The sequence below is a fragment of the Plectropomus leopardus genome, chromosome 11, assembly GCF_008729295.1.
Source record: "Plectropomus leopardus isolate mb chromosome 11, YSFRI_Pleo_2.0, whole genome shotgun sequence".
Classification (NCBI taxonomy): domain Eukaryota; kingdom Metazoa; phylum Chordata; class Actinopteri; order Perciformes; family Serranidae; genus Plectropomus; species Plectropomus leopardus.
In genome coordinates, this window is record NC_056473.1 from 4,932,565 (window position 1) to 4,947,164 (window position 14,600).

At 38.6% G+C, this 14,600-nt stretch overlaps 1 protein-coding gene across 1 annotated transcript; it reads right to left on the bottom strand.

Annotated features, from left to right (window-relative positions):
* Positions 1-227: 227 nt before the first annotated feature.
* On the bottom strand, positions 228-9,732 carry fbxl22 (F-box and leucine-rich repeat protein 22). Its single transcript, XM_042495693.1, is given in 3 exon segments — positions 228-2,409; positions 9,270-9,621; positions 9,624-9,732. Coding segments are annotated over 3 exon segments (795 nt in total). The 5' UTR covers positions 9,718-9,732; the 3' UTR covers positions 228-2,060.
* Between the last annotated feature and the right edge of the window lie 4,868 nt (positions 9,733-14,600).

Sequence of the window (14,600 nt, forward strand, 5' to 3'; positions counted from 1 at the left end):
AAAAAAACACAAAACAATCATAAGTGCTATAATTCTACAATGATGGATCAATACACACCTGCTAATGGCTCACTGTTGCCTCAGTGCTCATACATACAATCCTGATCTATATGTTTTTGAATTACAGCACCAAATAAAAAAAAATTCTTAATAACTGTTTTTATGCACTTCTAAATGCAATAATTTATAAGCCTTAATATTAATAGTCATGATTATAAAGATTCAGATTACATTTGGAAACTTTATTGTCCATCACAGAGCGATGGAAAATCCCCAAATGCTGAGCAAAAAACACAGTCAACAGAAAAAAACACAGTATTATGATGTTTCAAACGGAAACTGAAAATTTGCTACATCCAGCTTAACAACAATATCTGAGCACACATCCTGGTGGGATTGAGAAAAGCTTGTTTTTCATTAAATCCACCTTGTGTGAAAATCTGTGGTCATTCTTCAGAGATGCGCTCAGAGGACCAGGAGCCCCCTGCAGCAACAGCCTGTAATACATTTTGTCACATTGCCTTTACAGACCAACACACTCCCCTAATCAACCCAGTTTCATATGTCTGACAGTCTTATATAACATGTTTCCAATCACAGGCACAGGGCCATGTTGCCCTCAGAGAAACCCATTCTTCCAGCTCTGACATGTCTTATCATGACAGAGACACAGCAAACACAGCAACCACGCGCCTTTTGCTTATTGTACTGTACAGGTGTGTATAGCTCCTCTAGGGGAGGAGTGCAATGTGTTAATTAAAACTTAATGCTATTAAAGGAATAGTTTGACATTTTGGGAAATATGCTTCTTTGCCTTCTGTTATTGCACTCTCTCATCTAAACCATAGACACAGAGAGAAAAACATGGACAGTGCATCTCTACTTCCTCTCTTGTACAAAATTGCAGCCAAAATGAAAATATGCCAGATGCAGGTGCTGCAATCTTGCACTAGTTACATCATTTGGAGTCAGAGTCTGCGCAGTAGTGATCAGAAAATGGAACCACAGTATCAAGTTCTAGTATACAGTGACCTACTTAATTATGAGCAAAATAACAAAGCTGTCAATCATGACGTCACACCCCCTTTGTATAGCAACAAATCACTTATTAAATCCAAACTTATCTGAAAACACTCCAACATTCATCAGCTTGTAGGAAGTACCTAAAATATCAGAAACCATCTTGGGAAAAATGTGTCTGACGTGCACTATTAACGTTGACTAGGTGGGGTTTATGCAGCCAGCCAAAAAGGCATTTTCCCAAACGCTTACAATGGGGAAAAAAAATGTTTGTAAATCACTGGATTCATTTTTTTGAACATTACAACTCCTACAAAAACAATGGAAATAGAGATTTTTCTTTTTGGCTTCATGCACCACTGAGCAACTCTCATAGGAATGAAAAGGGTCACACCTCTAATGCTGGATCCAGGTATCTTAAACCTTTAAAACCTGAGCAAACCGGTGTGACTTCTTTCAAAAAATATGGATAGAAAGCAATGAGCAACCTAAGAAGACACAGACCCAAAATAAGCAGGAAATGAGTTAAAATTAAATTATTTAAATTAATTATTTAAATTGTCCTCTTTAAAGAAAAAAACAAAACCTTTTTCTTGTCACCTATGACAGTTGCTCATGGCCTTTTTTCAAGGGGAAACATCCAGTCTTACATCAACCATATAGATGTGATTTTAGTAATTACAGTCTGATCTAACGCTCAGCAAGAAGGTGAAGAAGAATATTTACGAAAATGAAAAAAACTTTTCCTTTAAGAATGGAATCATAAAATTGCACCATTTCAACTGACAATGATTGATTAGGCCACCTGTCTATGCAGTATAAGACTTGATTGTCAGGAATTCATGGAACAGAGACATTAAAAAGCACTGTCACTGTAAGACTCATATTCAGCATGAGTTGTATAAAAAGTATAAAAAAAAGGGTAAAAAAAAAACCCCAAACCTTAAATATGGGTATAAATCAGAACAAAACCATCTCAGTCAAGTCTTTAAATAAGCCCAAAAGTTACAGAAATTGTCATCTTTGGTCCATCATTTCCTTCAGGCGACCTGCAGGAGTTTCTGCAGTGTCCTCCTGATTGGCCCCCTATCCTCTGGCTTGCTGTCTGGGATCATATCAGCGCTCCTCTCTGCGCTCAGCCGGATGCCCGGCCTCCTCTCCCTGACAGCCTGCAGCCCTGCCTGAGTGATGTTCCTGCAGAAGTCTACCGTCACCTCCTCCAGTCTGCCTCCATGAGCCGCCACACCCTCCAGGCTGCGGTCTGTGATGCGAACGCAGTTTTCCAGGTGGAGGCGGCGCAGCTTCCTGCAGCTCTGCAGCACAGAGATCACATCCTGGTCAGTGATGTGTCCGCAGCCAGACAGGGCCAGCCAGAGCAGGTTGGGACACCTGCAGGACAGACAGCAGTCAAGTTACATCACAACATGAGACATGAGAACAACCTGTGCAAGACCTGTTCTGTGTCATTTTCACTCATCACCCTTTAGGGCATGTTGTACAGTAGGGAGGGATTAGTTTGTTTAGACATGGACCGCTCTTAAGTAAGCTGTGCTGTTTGGCGTGTGTGCTTATTTTCAGATGAATACTGTCCAGGTCTCTTAAATAGAGTCAGATAACAAAGGAGGACATAGAGTCAGGGGGGCTGATATGAGCCACGTGTGAATGAGATGTAAACAACACCACTGTGAGGCAGCAATATGATCTGTTTAACGATAGAGCGCTTTAATACTTAGACTGAGCTATCTTCTCTTCACACACTGTCCCATGTGGCCAAGTGTTTCCGTCCTCTAAAAAGCTTTAAATAAATGGAGTACGAGGAACAATTACAGGATGTTTAATGAATTATAGCATGACAAAAATGCATTTTTTCCCTAAAGCAATTTATTTAAAGAAAAAAGTCATTGTGACATGATTGCTGTTGAATGCATGTGTTTACTGCATGTTTCAGGAGTGCACTGCAGCCTACTGGCAGGCCGGCAGCACAGAGCTGGCAGACAGACGCTCTGATGGCAGCGGAGCGAGGATGTCATTCACGTTCACTGATGCAGATTACATAAAGACTTACATAATCTTACCACTTTAACACATGTGAGCCAAACATATTCCAGTTGCCTGCAAGTGTTGAGGGTGCTGCCCCAGTAACCTCTGAACATGGGGTAGCACAGTCAATCCACGTGCCCTGTTGAATTGCTGCATGGCACCAATGTGGGGCTTTATCAGCTGATGTGACTGTATTGACATTAAAAAAGAAAAAAAGAGGAGGTGGGGCGACAACAGCTCAAAGCCGGGACTATTTACAGATTCAGCCGTCTCTCATGACTACAGTTGGTGTGTTAGTAATCGGAGGTAAACATGACAGGAATAAAAACTTCATCAACCTTTGTTACATAATCCACCCTCTCATGGCACCTCCCCTCGCTCGGTGCAGATATTTTTGTGCTGTTAATTTTAATATCAAAGCCTACATCTATCTGCATGCCACCTTGACTTAATCTGTCCTCATCAAATTCCTCACTCACAATGCAAACAATCCCTCTGTGCAGATTTAGTCATGTTTTAGGCATACTAAAGAACTGGTTCATAGCACCTCTTGTATTAGTAAACACACCTTTTTTTCATCTTGTAAAATTCCTTTCTATTACAATTTCTGAACTTTCAGGCACTACAAGAATGCTGATTGAACAACTGAAATTTAAATTTGGAACTTTACTTTTCATTTCAAATTAAAAAAAAGATTTCTGATCAAATTCAATTAGTGCAACCTGGTAAACGGAGAACACAAACAAATCCAGAAAATGTCCAGATCCTTTACTTAAAATACTAATAACACACTGTGAAAATATTCCATTACAAGTTTAAGTCCTGCATTTAAAATTGAACTTGAGCACAAGTAAGTGAATATAATCGAGAATGTGTACTCAAAGTATTAAAAGTAAAAGTAACCAATGTGGACATTTTTAAAAAACACCTTGAAATTTTTCAAAATAAATTAGAAAATAAATGTTTTTAAAGATAGTTTCCATTTTATTTTCTGTCAGTCAACTAACTGATTGATCAACTAATCCTTTATCACATTACTGGCTCATGGTTTTGGCACAGAGCCCGTACATTAACCCTATGAAAACTGGATCAACATAAGTTTTCTTCTACATTCAGATGCCTTTCACATGTATTTTGAACCCTGAGCTAATAAGTTTGATTTTTTTCAGATATATAAGTCAATGAGCAACAGTTAGGAAATGGTGGAAAAAAACTGGTTAGTATAAAGTGGCATGACAAGAACAAATCATGAAATAAAGTACAAGTATCTCCAATTCACACTACAGTACTTGAGTAAATGTACTTAGTTACATTCCACTACTGACTTCATCCATTTAGAAGAACAGTGCCACAGTATGAAGAAGGAATTTCATATCAGGAGTGTTTATTGTTTTGCGAGATATTAATGGTTTTGCCCCGCAGCAGGTTTATTCCACTGATGGTTTCTGTGTCTGCTGCAGCTCTTTGGAATGTGAGATGAAAAAATCACAATGTGACATTTAAAACAACAATTTTCCAGGGTACTGTTTACTGATACATCACGAGGAAAGCAGGTGACATAATCTATACTGTCTATCTATCTATCTATCTATCTATCTATCTATCTAAACTGTTTGCCAAAAATGTCTCCTTCTTTCCATGATGTTGTTCACATTAAAACAAAAAGCGTGGCGGGCAGTCTGGGCTGAGCTGAGCACAAGCAGAACACCGCACTGCTAACGTGTAATCATCTTTCTAATGACCCGTTTGGTTCCCTAACGGTTATTTTGTCTGGTCAAATTATCCAGTGGACTCTGAAAGGAACATACATTTAACAATCAGCTGCTTTTGGTCTCTCTCTAGAGTTAAATGGTTTGTTTCAAACATGCTAAACTGATTTTGGACATCCTTCACAATCTAAAATTGGTCATAAATATTTTCATAAGCAGCTGAAACTGAAGTCTGTAGGCAGCAGTCATAACTTTAATAGCAACGGGCACCTGTTTTGATGTGAAAAAGCATCAAGTTATGAAATTTGGGAGTAAAACGACATATGTTTAACCATGAAAAAGCCTCATGCCAAAGCTTTTTTGTGCCACCCACACTCCATGGCATGTTGTGCATGTTAATTCCCGTTGCATAACTATGACATTGAGATGATCAAAATCAAATAAGTTGAGTTCTTGATCGTAAATTTAATGGCATCTGGCATCAGAGGAGCAGCAAACTACATTATAAAGAGGCTCGGGGATATGTTATGTTTTACAGTTTTTTTCCATGAAGATAAAAAAGAAAAGGAAAAAAAAGAAAGAAAGCTTGGCGTCAGAGTTTGCGTGGAGTCTTATCCAGGAAGAGGCAGGCAGAGACAGACGCACATGTTCATTCCTCTGACAGCAACAAAGAGCCAATTGTAGGCTCCACCTGCCTGCGTAAACCTCCAGCCTGCAGCTGACTGGGAGGGTCTGCAGCTAAATCACTCTTTATCAACCCCCACAGCTCCTCCGTGTCCCCTCCTCCCACTTTGTCACGTGCACTTGCTCTCTACTCCCTTAGACAATTTGGGAGGGTTTATCAGTATGCAATGAGTGTGCCTTAAGGGCGTTGAGATACAGCACCCAGACAAAGTAGGTGGTTCTAGTTTTGACTGGTCTCAGCTCTTGCGTCTCAAATTTCACAATACAGGAAATCCTCACAGGGTCATACGCCGAGCCAGTGAGCCGCCCCCCTCTCTCCTCCTCTCGTCCCAGCCAGCTGCGGTGGCCAGGCTCCCTCACATCAACGGTTATTACTGGCCGCCTTGAAGAAATCATCCAGAGACCTCATTACGCCTCTCCTGCATGCAGCCAGCCACGCACACAAGGCCGAGAGCCAGCATAGCTACGTTTCAGTGACCTATCAAATCCAACTGTCACATCATTCAATAAACATAATTTGATATCTGACCACAGTTATCTCAGTTAATAGAATCAGTCTTACGTCCCACAGATGTGTCACTTTTCTGTCTCTGTTGCCAGCTCTGGATGCGCCATCTGTTTCTAATGATTTTCCTCCCTGCTGCCTACAGCTAAACATGGCAGTTTCGGGAAGACATGTGCCTCTAAATCAAAACACTTTTGTTCCCCATGGTGGGTGTGAATGATGCTGAAAAACCCAGAAATGATGTCATCAACCTCGAAATGCATCTGACTAACAAACAAAAAACAAAAACAATTGTGGAGATAAAAATGTCAATGTGCAACACAAAACTCTTATGCTGTAAGATACTCATCATCAGTCTGAACTGATAAGAATGTGTTATTAATTCAGCCCTATGCTGTAACAAATTTGTTCCTAAAATTACGGTAAACTACTGGCAGCTTTAGTTGCCAAGATAATACTGTTATTTGTCAGAGTCACTTCTAGATTTAGTTCAGCAGTATCTTACCATAGATTTATTAGTGTTCTACAGCAGAATGTGAGGTTTACAGTGCAATACTTTAGCTAACCTGCATGTGACTTCTGTTCCTCCATTAGGCCTTTTGGTAAAACAAAAAGAAATTACCGCATAATGCTGTAAAATCATATAGCAGTCAAGATTTATGGTGCTTTACTGTAGTTTGTAAAAGTGGTACATTTCTATTAGAATTTGGTTGTATTTTTTAGTTATTTAGAGTATGGTCATATTTGAGGTTGTAGTTTGTGCTATTGTCAAATAATGGATATTCAGATTGTTCACCCGAGTAAAAGTATAAACAACTACTTACATGTAAATAAGTAAAGTTACAAAATAAAAATAACTGTAATCAGTTATAGTTAAAAAGAAAAAAAATGAAATTAAATGAAGTTTATATGGAGAACGTAAAATTCATTCTGCCAGCTCATTTTCATTCCCACCTATCAAATACGGCTGCTTGGTCAGTGATTTCATCAGATTGACACAAAAAGGAAATTTTTGTGGCAATATGATACTGCATACTGCATCAGTTTGAAACACCGCTGGTAAAAAATATAAGCAGCTGGAAAGTCTCTATAGGGCGGGGGCGGGAGTTGAGGTGGATGGGTCCAACAAATCCCGGACTTTCACCTGGGAGTTCACTGTTTGCTTCGCATATTAATGTTTAGCCAAACCTTGATGTTCTTTTCTAAACCTGCAAAGTGTTTAACTGACATTCTAAGTTTATTTAAAGAAAAAAAACTGTGTAACTAACATCTGGAAATTGTACATTTCCTGTGAAAAGGTAAGTGTATTTTAAAAAAGGCACGATGCACATAATTATATTGATGAGCTGTCACGAAACATCAACAACCGTCACAGGAGGATAACTTACGTGTCATATGTAGACATGGAAATCCGCTGACCAAGCAGCGAGTTTTGACAAGTTGGGATGAGTTAATTCTGTCAAAAAAAAGGGCTTCTTTTTTTTTTTTATCTGACGAAGGCGGAGTCAGATTGAAACATTGCCCTCAATAAACTTGTGTAGAATAGAGTGAGTGTTTTTTTCCCCCCTTATATAGTCAATGTTTAAAACATTTGTTAGAAAAGTAATCAAATAATATTAGTTATGTCACTTTGATGAAGTGAATGAAATACTTAAATTACACTTACATGTAACCTATTACATTTCGAAAGTAACCTGCCCATCAGTGAAATGCCTCACTGTGAAAATACACAAGAAAAAGTCCTGCATTTATAACTTTACTCACATAAAAATATTATCAGCCAAATACACTTAAAGGGGATCAACACCTGCATTAAGAATTCCAATACGTTATTTCCATGGCCAAGGAAAGACATGAGCTCCTCTCTATCAAAGCCAAAAACCAGAGAGGGAAGTCTCAAACTTATGATGTCATCAAGTATAAAGTCTGGAGCGACTCCATAAACAATGAATGGGAGCCCAATTTTGTGGTTTGTGATTTTTTTTTCTTATACCCAAATGACTTTTATTCTACTGTAATATTCTCAGTTGTGACACAGAAAATGTACATACACTCAAATAATTCCCCTGGCTGCTCTCTGTGTTATCTAAAACATTGTTTGTATCCATTGTCTGTGGAGCAGCTCTAGACTTAATTCTGTGTGATATCACAAATTTGAGCTTCAGCACTTAGTTTTTGCATTTGGCAGAGTTGTTCATGTCTACTTGTTTTTATTTTTTCTGTCTTAGACCATAGGAATAATATGTATGAATTTTGAAAATGGACGTAGTTCCTGTTAAAGTATGAAAAAGTACTCATTGTGAAAAATAAATCTTGTGAGGAAAGTAAACTTTTCATGAGCTCAGAAAAAAACAGCCCCGTTCAGCTGTGTGGTAACTAACAACTAGTCCAATGGGGATTTTTTTCAATGACTTATTTATCTTAAGAAGTAGGAGGAATTTCTCAACACATGAAGGAACACTGAGTCCCTCTGTTTATCAGAAAGATTCATTGTCACCAAATTTGGAGATATGTTTTGCACAGGTCAAGAAGGGCATGAAAAACTAATCAGTAATCTGAAAAAGAACTTCACCTGTTTGAGAAATGTGACTAAAGTGCCTATTTTTCAGACTTTTTTAAAGAACTTTTTTGTGAATTACAGAATACTTTTACTTCTTGAGCACTTTAAAAGTTGCTTAAATACAGCAAGGGAAATCCCTATTCGTGTGAACTGATTATAAGCAGATATTGTTTTGTTTAATCTTTTGATAGCACAGCAAATTGGCTTGATTCCTTTCAAAAACATGAGAAGAAGTTTTAATTGACGAGTCACAAGAAAATTACAAGAAATTAAAATAGTTAATGTTTAATTATAATAATTTTAAATTTAAGTTTCTGGACATTTTTCTTTATTTATTTTATTACTATCTTGTAATTTTTTTTCCATCACTCAATCTCTCTCACTCCTTTTTAAAATTAATTTTCAGGTCGTTTTCTTTTCCTCATTTCTTGCAATTTGTGGGACATCTCTTGCCAAGTTGCTCTTTACCTTTTTAGCTGTGTTTTCCAAATGAAAAAGAAACAAGTTTTCTCAGGTTTCAGGGCTTTAGATGCAAGTGAAAGGTGTTTGAATGCACCACAAGAAAACTAATGTCTATCCAGGTTTCACAGGGTTATGGAGTCACAAGAAAAAAAAATTAACTGCTTTAGATCATGCTAAAATATGCTGTAAAGTAAGCTACAAGTGTTGTTTTGTGCACCCTTTGTTGGTCTACTTCATCACTACACACACGACAAAGCAGGAGGGCAGATCCACACACACAAACACTCACATATGGCAGACATGAGCCAGGAAGGTGCTGACCAGGCCCTCATGTTTACTGCAGATGTCCCTCTGAAAGGAGCTCTTCAACCAGTCCTCGATGTTGCACACCTGCAGGACCCTGCTGGAGTACCAGCGCACCGCCAGGTAGCGCAGAGAGTGGCCCAGCACGAAGTTGTCCCTGGTCAGCTGACTCGGGGAGCTGAAGTGCAGCAGAGTCCAGAGGCGGGGGTCCAGGAAGACCTCCCGCAGCTGCTGACAGGTAAGGGACAAACTCCTCCGGCTGTCCTTGTCCAAGAAGGAGAAAAGGTGGAGGAGACACTCGCGGTTGAGCTGGGCGAGGTGCATGGTGAGCCGTCCCGGGACAGAAAGACAGGCCTCGTGCCTGTGGCGCACACAGGCCTGCCGGTGCGCAGCAACAATGCGCCTGCAGCGAGTATTGTGTGGCCCAGATACATGATGCCTCCTCAGGCACGCGCTGCAGGCCTGCACATATATGGCCGTGGAGCGCGGGCTATTTTGGGAAGACAACTGGCGGCACGGTCAAAGATGGAAGTGTTTGAGCCATACGCTCCCTTTCCATCTGTCATGGCTCTCAACAGGCGGCAGGCGCAGGGCTGAAGCAGATGTTTACACTGCCCCGGCCTACTTCTCACATACAGATACACTGAATGAGGCACAAAAACACCGTCTGAATGCTGTGCAGTATCACAGAGCTGCAAAAATACTCTGACCGTCACTGTGCAGAATGATGCATGTGCAGCTTGACACTAGAAGGCATTAGTTATTTTTCCATCTAAAAATGTGTGCAGACTAGAGGTTGAGAGATTATCAGCCTGGCCGATTATAGGAGCCGATATTTGGCGATTTGCAGCTTATCCGTATGGGTGTTTTACTTTAATGATCGCCGATATAATTTATTAAAAAGTGCAAATTAATTGTCAGCATGGGAGGAACTCTTCCATTGCAAAACCTCAGGGAGCTATTTTTATTTATTCATTTTTTATTTAAATTTTCACTTGCCTTTATTTAAAAAAAGTTTATGGTAACTTGCTGTATATGATGTTGAACGTTTCAGTTTGATGAAACATTTGCTTAAGGCATTTAAACAAAGTTTTGTGTTGGAGTTTGTTATATTCCGAATTCTAAATATTGACCGAAAGATTTTCATTTTTATTTTAAATGCATATTGGTTACACTATTGGTTATTGGTCTCATTAACAACTAATAATCTGTATTTGTATCGGCCCTGAAAACCAATACCGGTCAACCCTAGTGCAGACCTGGGGGATCTTTTCTTAAATTGTTGTCTTTGCCATTTCAAGTCAAGGATACATTTAAACCCTTTAACACCTGGATCGGCATCAGTTTACTTGTGCTGCATCTAAATACCTTTTATTAGCTTTTAAAATCTCTGAAACCTGAGGGATTTTTTAAAATATTTTTCCACAAATGCATTGAGCAACTTGGCAAGAATTGTCCCTGAACTGCAAAAAAATTAGTAAAAGGTGACAAGGAAATGGGGAGATAATTTTTAGATATTGTCAGAAAACAAGTGGAAAATGTATAGAAAATTATATGTTTTATTGTCCCTATTCTAGGCCTGAATTTTAAGTCGTCAGGTAATTATATTGTTTGTTTGTTTTTTAAATTTTTCACTTTTTACTTTTTTTTTTTGCTTACTTCCAGGTAATTTTCTTGTAACTTTTTACTTCTAAACGCTAAATTTTTAATTCAAAGAACAGACTGAAATTCTCTAAGTCAACTCATAACTTTGTATCTTTCCTCCTGAAATTGAAAGCTCTCTAAGTCACTCAGCTTAATTAATAACAAAAAAAGTGTCAAGCATTTGGAAAATACTGCTACTTTCTCCCCAAAGATTCTGACTGAATGTACCTTTATATTTGCATGTTTGTGCCCCCGTTTATCTCTCTCATTATGTTTGGTTTAGTTTCTTTCTTTAAAAAAAAAAAAACCTATTTATTTTCTCGTCTGCTTATTTGTCTGTATCATTTTTACCACTTGCACTCCACATTTATACTTAATCTTTCAGTCATATTATTTATTTATTTATGTATTTTTGCCTGTGCCTTTTACCTTTTGCTTTGTATATGTTGGAGTTGTTAATAAAAAAGAAAATAAATACTTTTTTTAATCAAAAAAAAAAAAGGTAATGGGATAGTCACAACAGTACCATTTTCACCAAGAAAGAAGATAACCTATTTGTTGTATGAGCACTTCCTTCCCCACCTTGCATGCTGAATTTCAAAGCTGTTTGAAGAAGTGCATAGACTGTAAAGTCAAAACACAGATTTTCACGTATGAAAGTAATATATGGACCAGGTGTATGTTTTGATTAGTACCTTAAATGTAGAAATTCTAATTATGTAACTTGTATTAGACTGGAGAGTTGTCTTTTCTGTAAAGTATCTTTAATCATTTCAAACCAGCATGCTGCTTCAGCTAGCTAAACAATGGCTGACAGGGGTGGGGATAGTTTCACACCTTTTTTTTAAAAAAAAAAAAAAAGTGTGAACACACTGAAGGCTAAACACATTCTATCTATTCTCTATCTGTTCGAGGAGAGTTGGTGAGAAAAAGTGATAGGGGTTTGCTTGCACACGCACTAAAATGTGCATCAGATGAGGTGAAGCAGGGAAAGACAGTAAATTCTGTCACCAAATAATACTCTATCTGCCATGTGACGGTGATACTGCAAGAAATTACAAAACCTCAGAGAAAGAGGATGTGTGGGCAATCGCAGTGGTCAAAAAGAGTTCAATGCGCAGCACGATTGTGATCTTCACTGGTTACTAGAATGAGGCAGCAGAATTGTATATTAGACTTGCTCCAGGTGAGGTATTGAGCATCTGACCAGTACAGGTTAGCGAGTTTTGCTGCATTCACATGGAATCAGGCAGACAGTAGACGTCAGACGGAAAATAGCTTTTGGATGGCATGAGAATAACAAACAGGATGACAGGAGGATAATAGGAAACATGGATGAAGATATGTTGCAATTGTGATGTTGTATTGTTTTCAAAGAATGGAATGAAACCTATTAACTTATTCAATGTTTATTATTTTAAGTAATTATTCTAGTATTGTCCTGATTGCCCATATTTTTTTCTTGTGTCAGGAAGCTACGTGACATGAGGTTGTAAATTTTAGTGTGGAGGACAGCAAAAAGTTAAAGTAGGCCTCACCTAGGGACTCCTTTAATTAATGAATACTGTCATATAGTTGGAGAGGTTGGAAATGTTGCTATTTGGAGTAGACAGATTTGGGGACTTTGCCACAAAATCTGAAAGCTGACATTAAAATTAAGCGAGTTAGGCCACATTTAGACGAGAATGACAATACTTGAAACAGAAGGGTCTTTTCTTTGTGTTTTTTAAAAAGAATCTGCATAAAAACAAAAGAAAACGCTGTTGTATGCATGCCAGGCCAGTGGCTGGCACTGTAATGACACACCATGGAAGGGCACTACGCGTATACGCCAAGCGCAACTGTGACATCACTGTTCTCACAGGATCTGCGGTGACAGAAAGGGATGCGTTTTCAAAAGATTAGAACCTTGTGTCAAAAGTTTGCATTTTCAGGCCCCTAAAACGCTGTTGTTATGTGAATGACAAACCAAACCACAACAAAAGATTAACGTTTCATGCAAGAACTGTTGCAGTGTAAACAACTCCTTAGAGGTGCTGAGACAAAAAGTGTTACAACCGTACCTGGTTTCCCCTACTAATATTTTATCAGCCTCATATCAGGAGGATTAAAAATATAAGCATCAAATTAAAATATCCACGACAACAAAAACTACCACGAGGTGAAATCGCCTCTCTGCACAGCATCAACAATTAACAAACAGTAGTATTTACAGTAGCACCAGTTGTACTGGATTAAATGATGGTTGAACAACTTCAATTATCCACTTTTAGGACCCTTCAAGGTAATTACAGAGCCAAATTGCTCAACAACCTAAACCTGGCAATGCTCTCGTGTATGTGTGAAAGTCACATGCACAAGTGTTACGTAGGACTTTGCTTAAAAGAACACAGTGAACTATGACTCAGTGTGTTTTGAAATTGCTCAACTGGAGCAGGTAGGACACAGTGAGATGGCAAAAAGACAAAATACTGTTAAATACACGTCATCACTGCAAACTGCATCACCAGTTTCGTCCTGTTCTACTTGTTATCACGGATCCCTTCAAAAAGCGTTGAGAAATGCCACTGTTGGGAGGCTGATTACAGCCTGTGCAGTGACTCAGTGTGTCATGATGTTCTAACCAGACCTCTGATCCCACAAACATAATGCAATGTGAGCTTATTATTAGCAGCTGTAGGCGGTATGACGAGAAAGGGAGGGGGGAGGAAGAAGAGAGGGGGTGGGGGGGGGGAGGCCACTTGTGTGTGTCATTAATGGGGACAGGGTAGCGAGTCCACGGCCACCTGTGAGCAGGCGAGGAAGAGCAGCTGTTGGTCATCATACAGGAGTGCTTGTTCCTGCCTGAGCGAGGAGGCTGACTGGCTGGCACGTGTCCCGAGGGGAGCGCTTATGTGAGTGAGTGTGTGTGTGTGTGTGTGTGTGTGTGTGTGGGCGGATATGTTCGCTAGAAAGAAGAGGAAAACAACACTAGGAAGGCTCACTAGAAATTTTGCTCCGTCCTTTAAGGTTCTACTTGATCATATCAAAGGCTGTTTTCCATTAACAGACGGAGAAATACAATGAACCTTCTGGTGTGCATGTGTCCAGCCTGACATGTGCAGGAACCAGTTCATAACATCTACATCAAATTGTGCACATATGGTGAAAATAGTTAATATTTCAAAAGAATTTTTTAAAGTTTCTCAAAGGACATTAAACACTGAAGAAAAGCCTAAAGCTTAGGTGAAGGAATTATATTATAAGCATAAAAAAATATTTTTTGCTCAAGCTTTTTTTGCCTTTAAGAGTCACAGCTAATAATTTTTCATCATCACCTGCCAATAATTTTCTCAATTGATTCATTTTTTGTTTATATGGCAAAAAAGTGAAAATAGTGCTTCACAATTTCCTAGAGCGAAAATAAAGTCTTAATAAAGTCTAAAGTTTTGTTGTTGTTGTCGGGGGGTTTTTTGTAGATTTTTAAGAATTAAGCTAAGACCATAAAATAGTCATCTCACTCACAGTGTCTACATGTATCAGCCACTTCAATTTAATGATTTTTAAGACATTTTTAATTTTTTTTTTTTTTTTTAATTTAAAATTTTAGACAAAATATTCTGATTTAACCATTGCAGGTATGTATTTAATTAAGCTGTATGCACATGGTCTCGATGCTGAGGTTAATTTATTA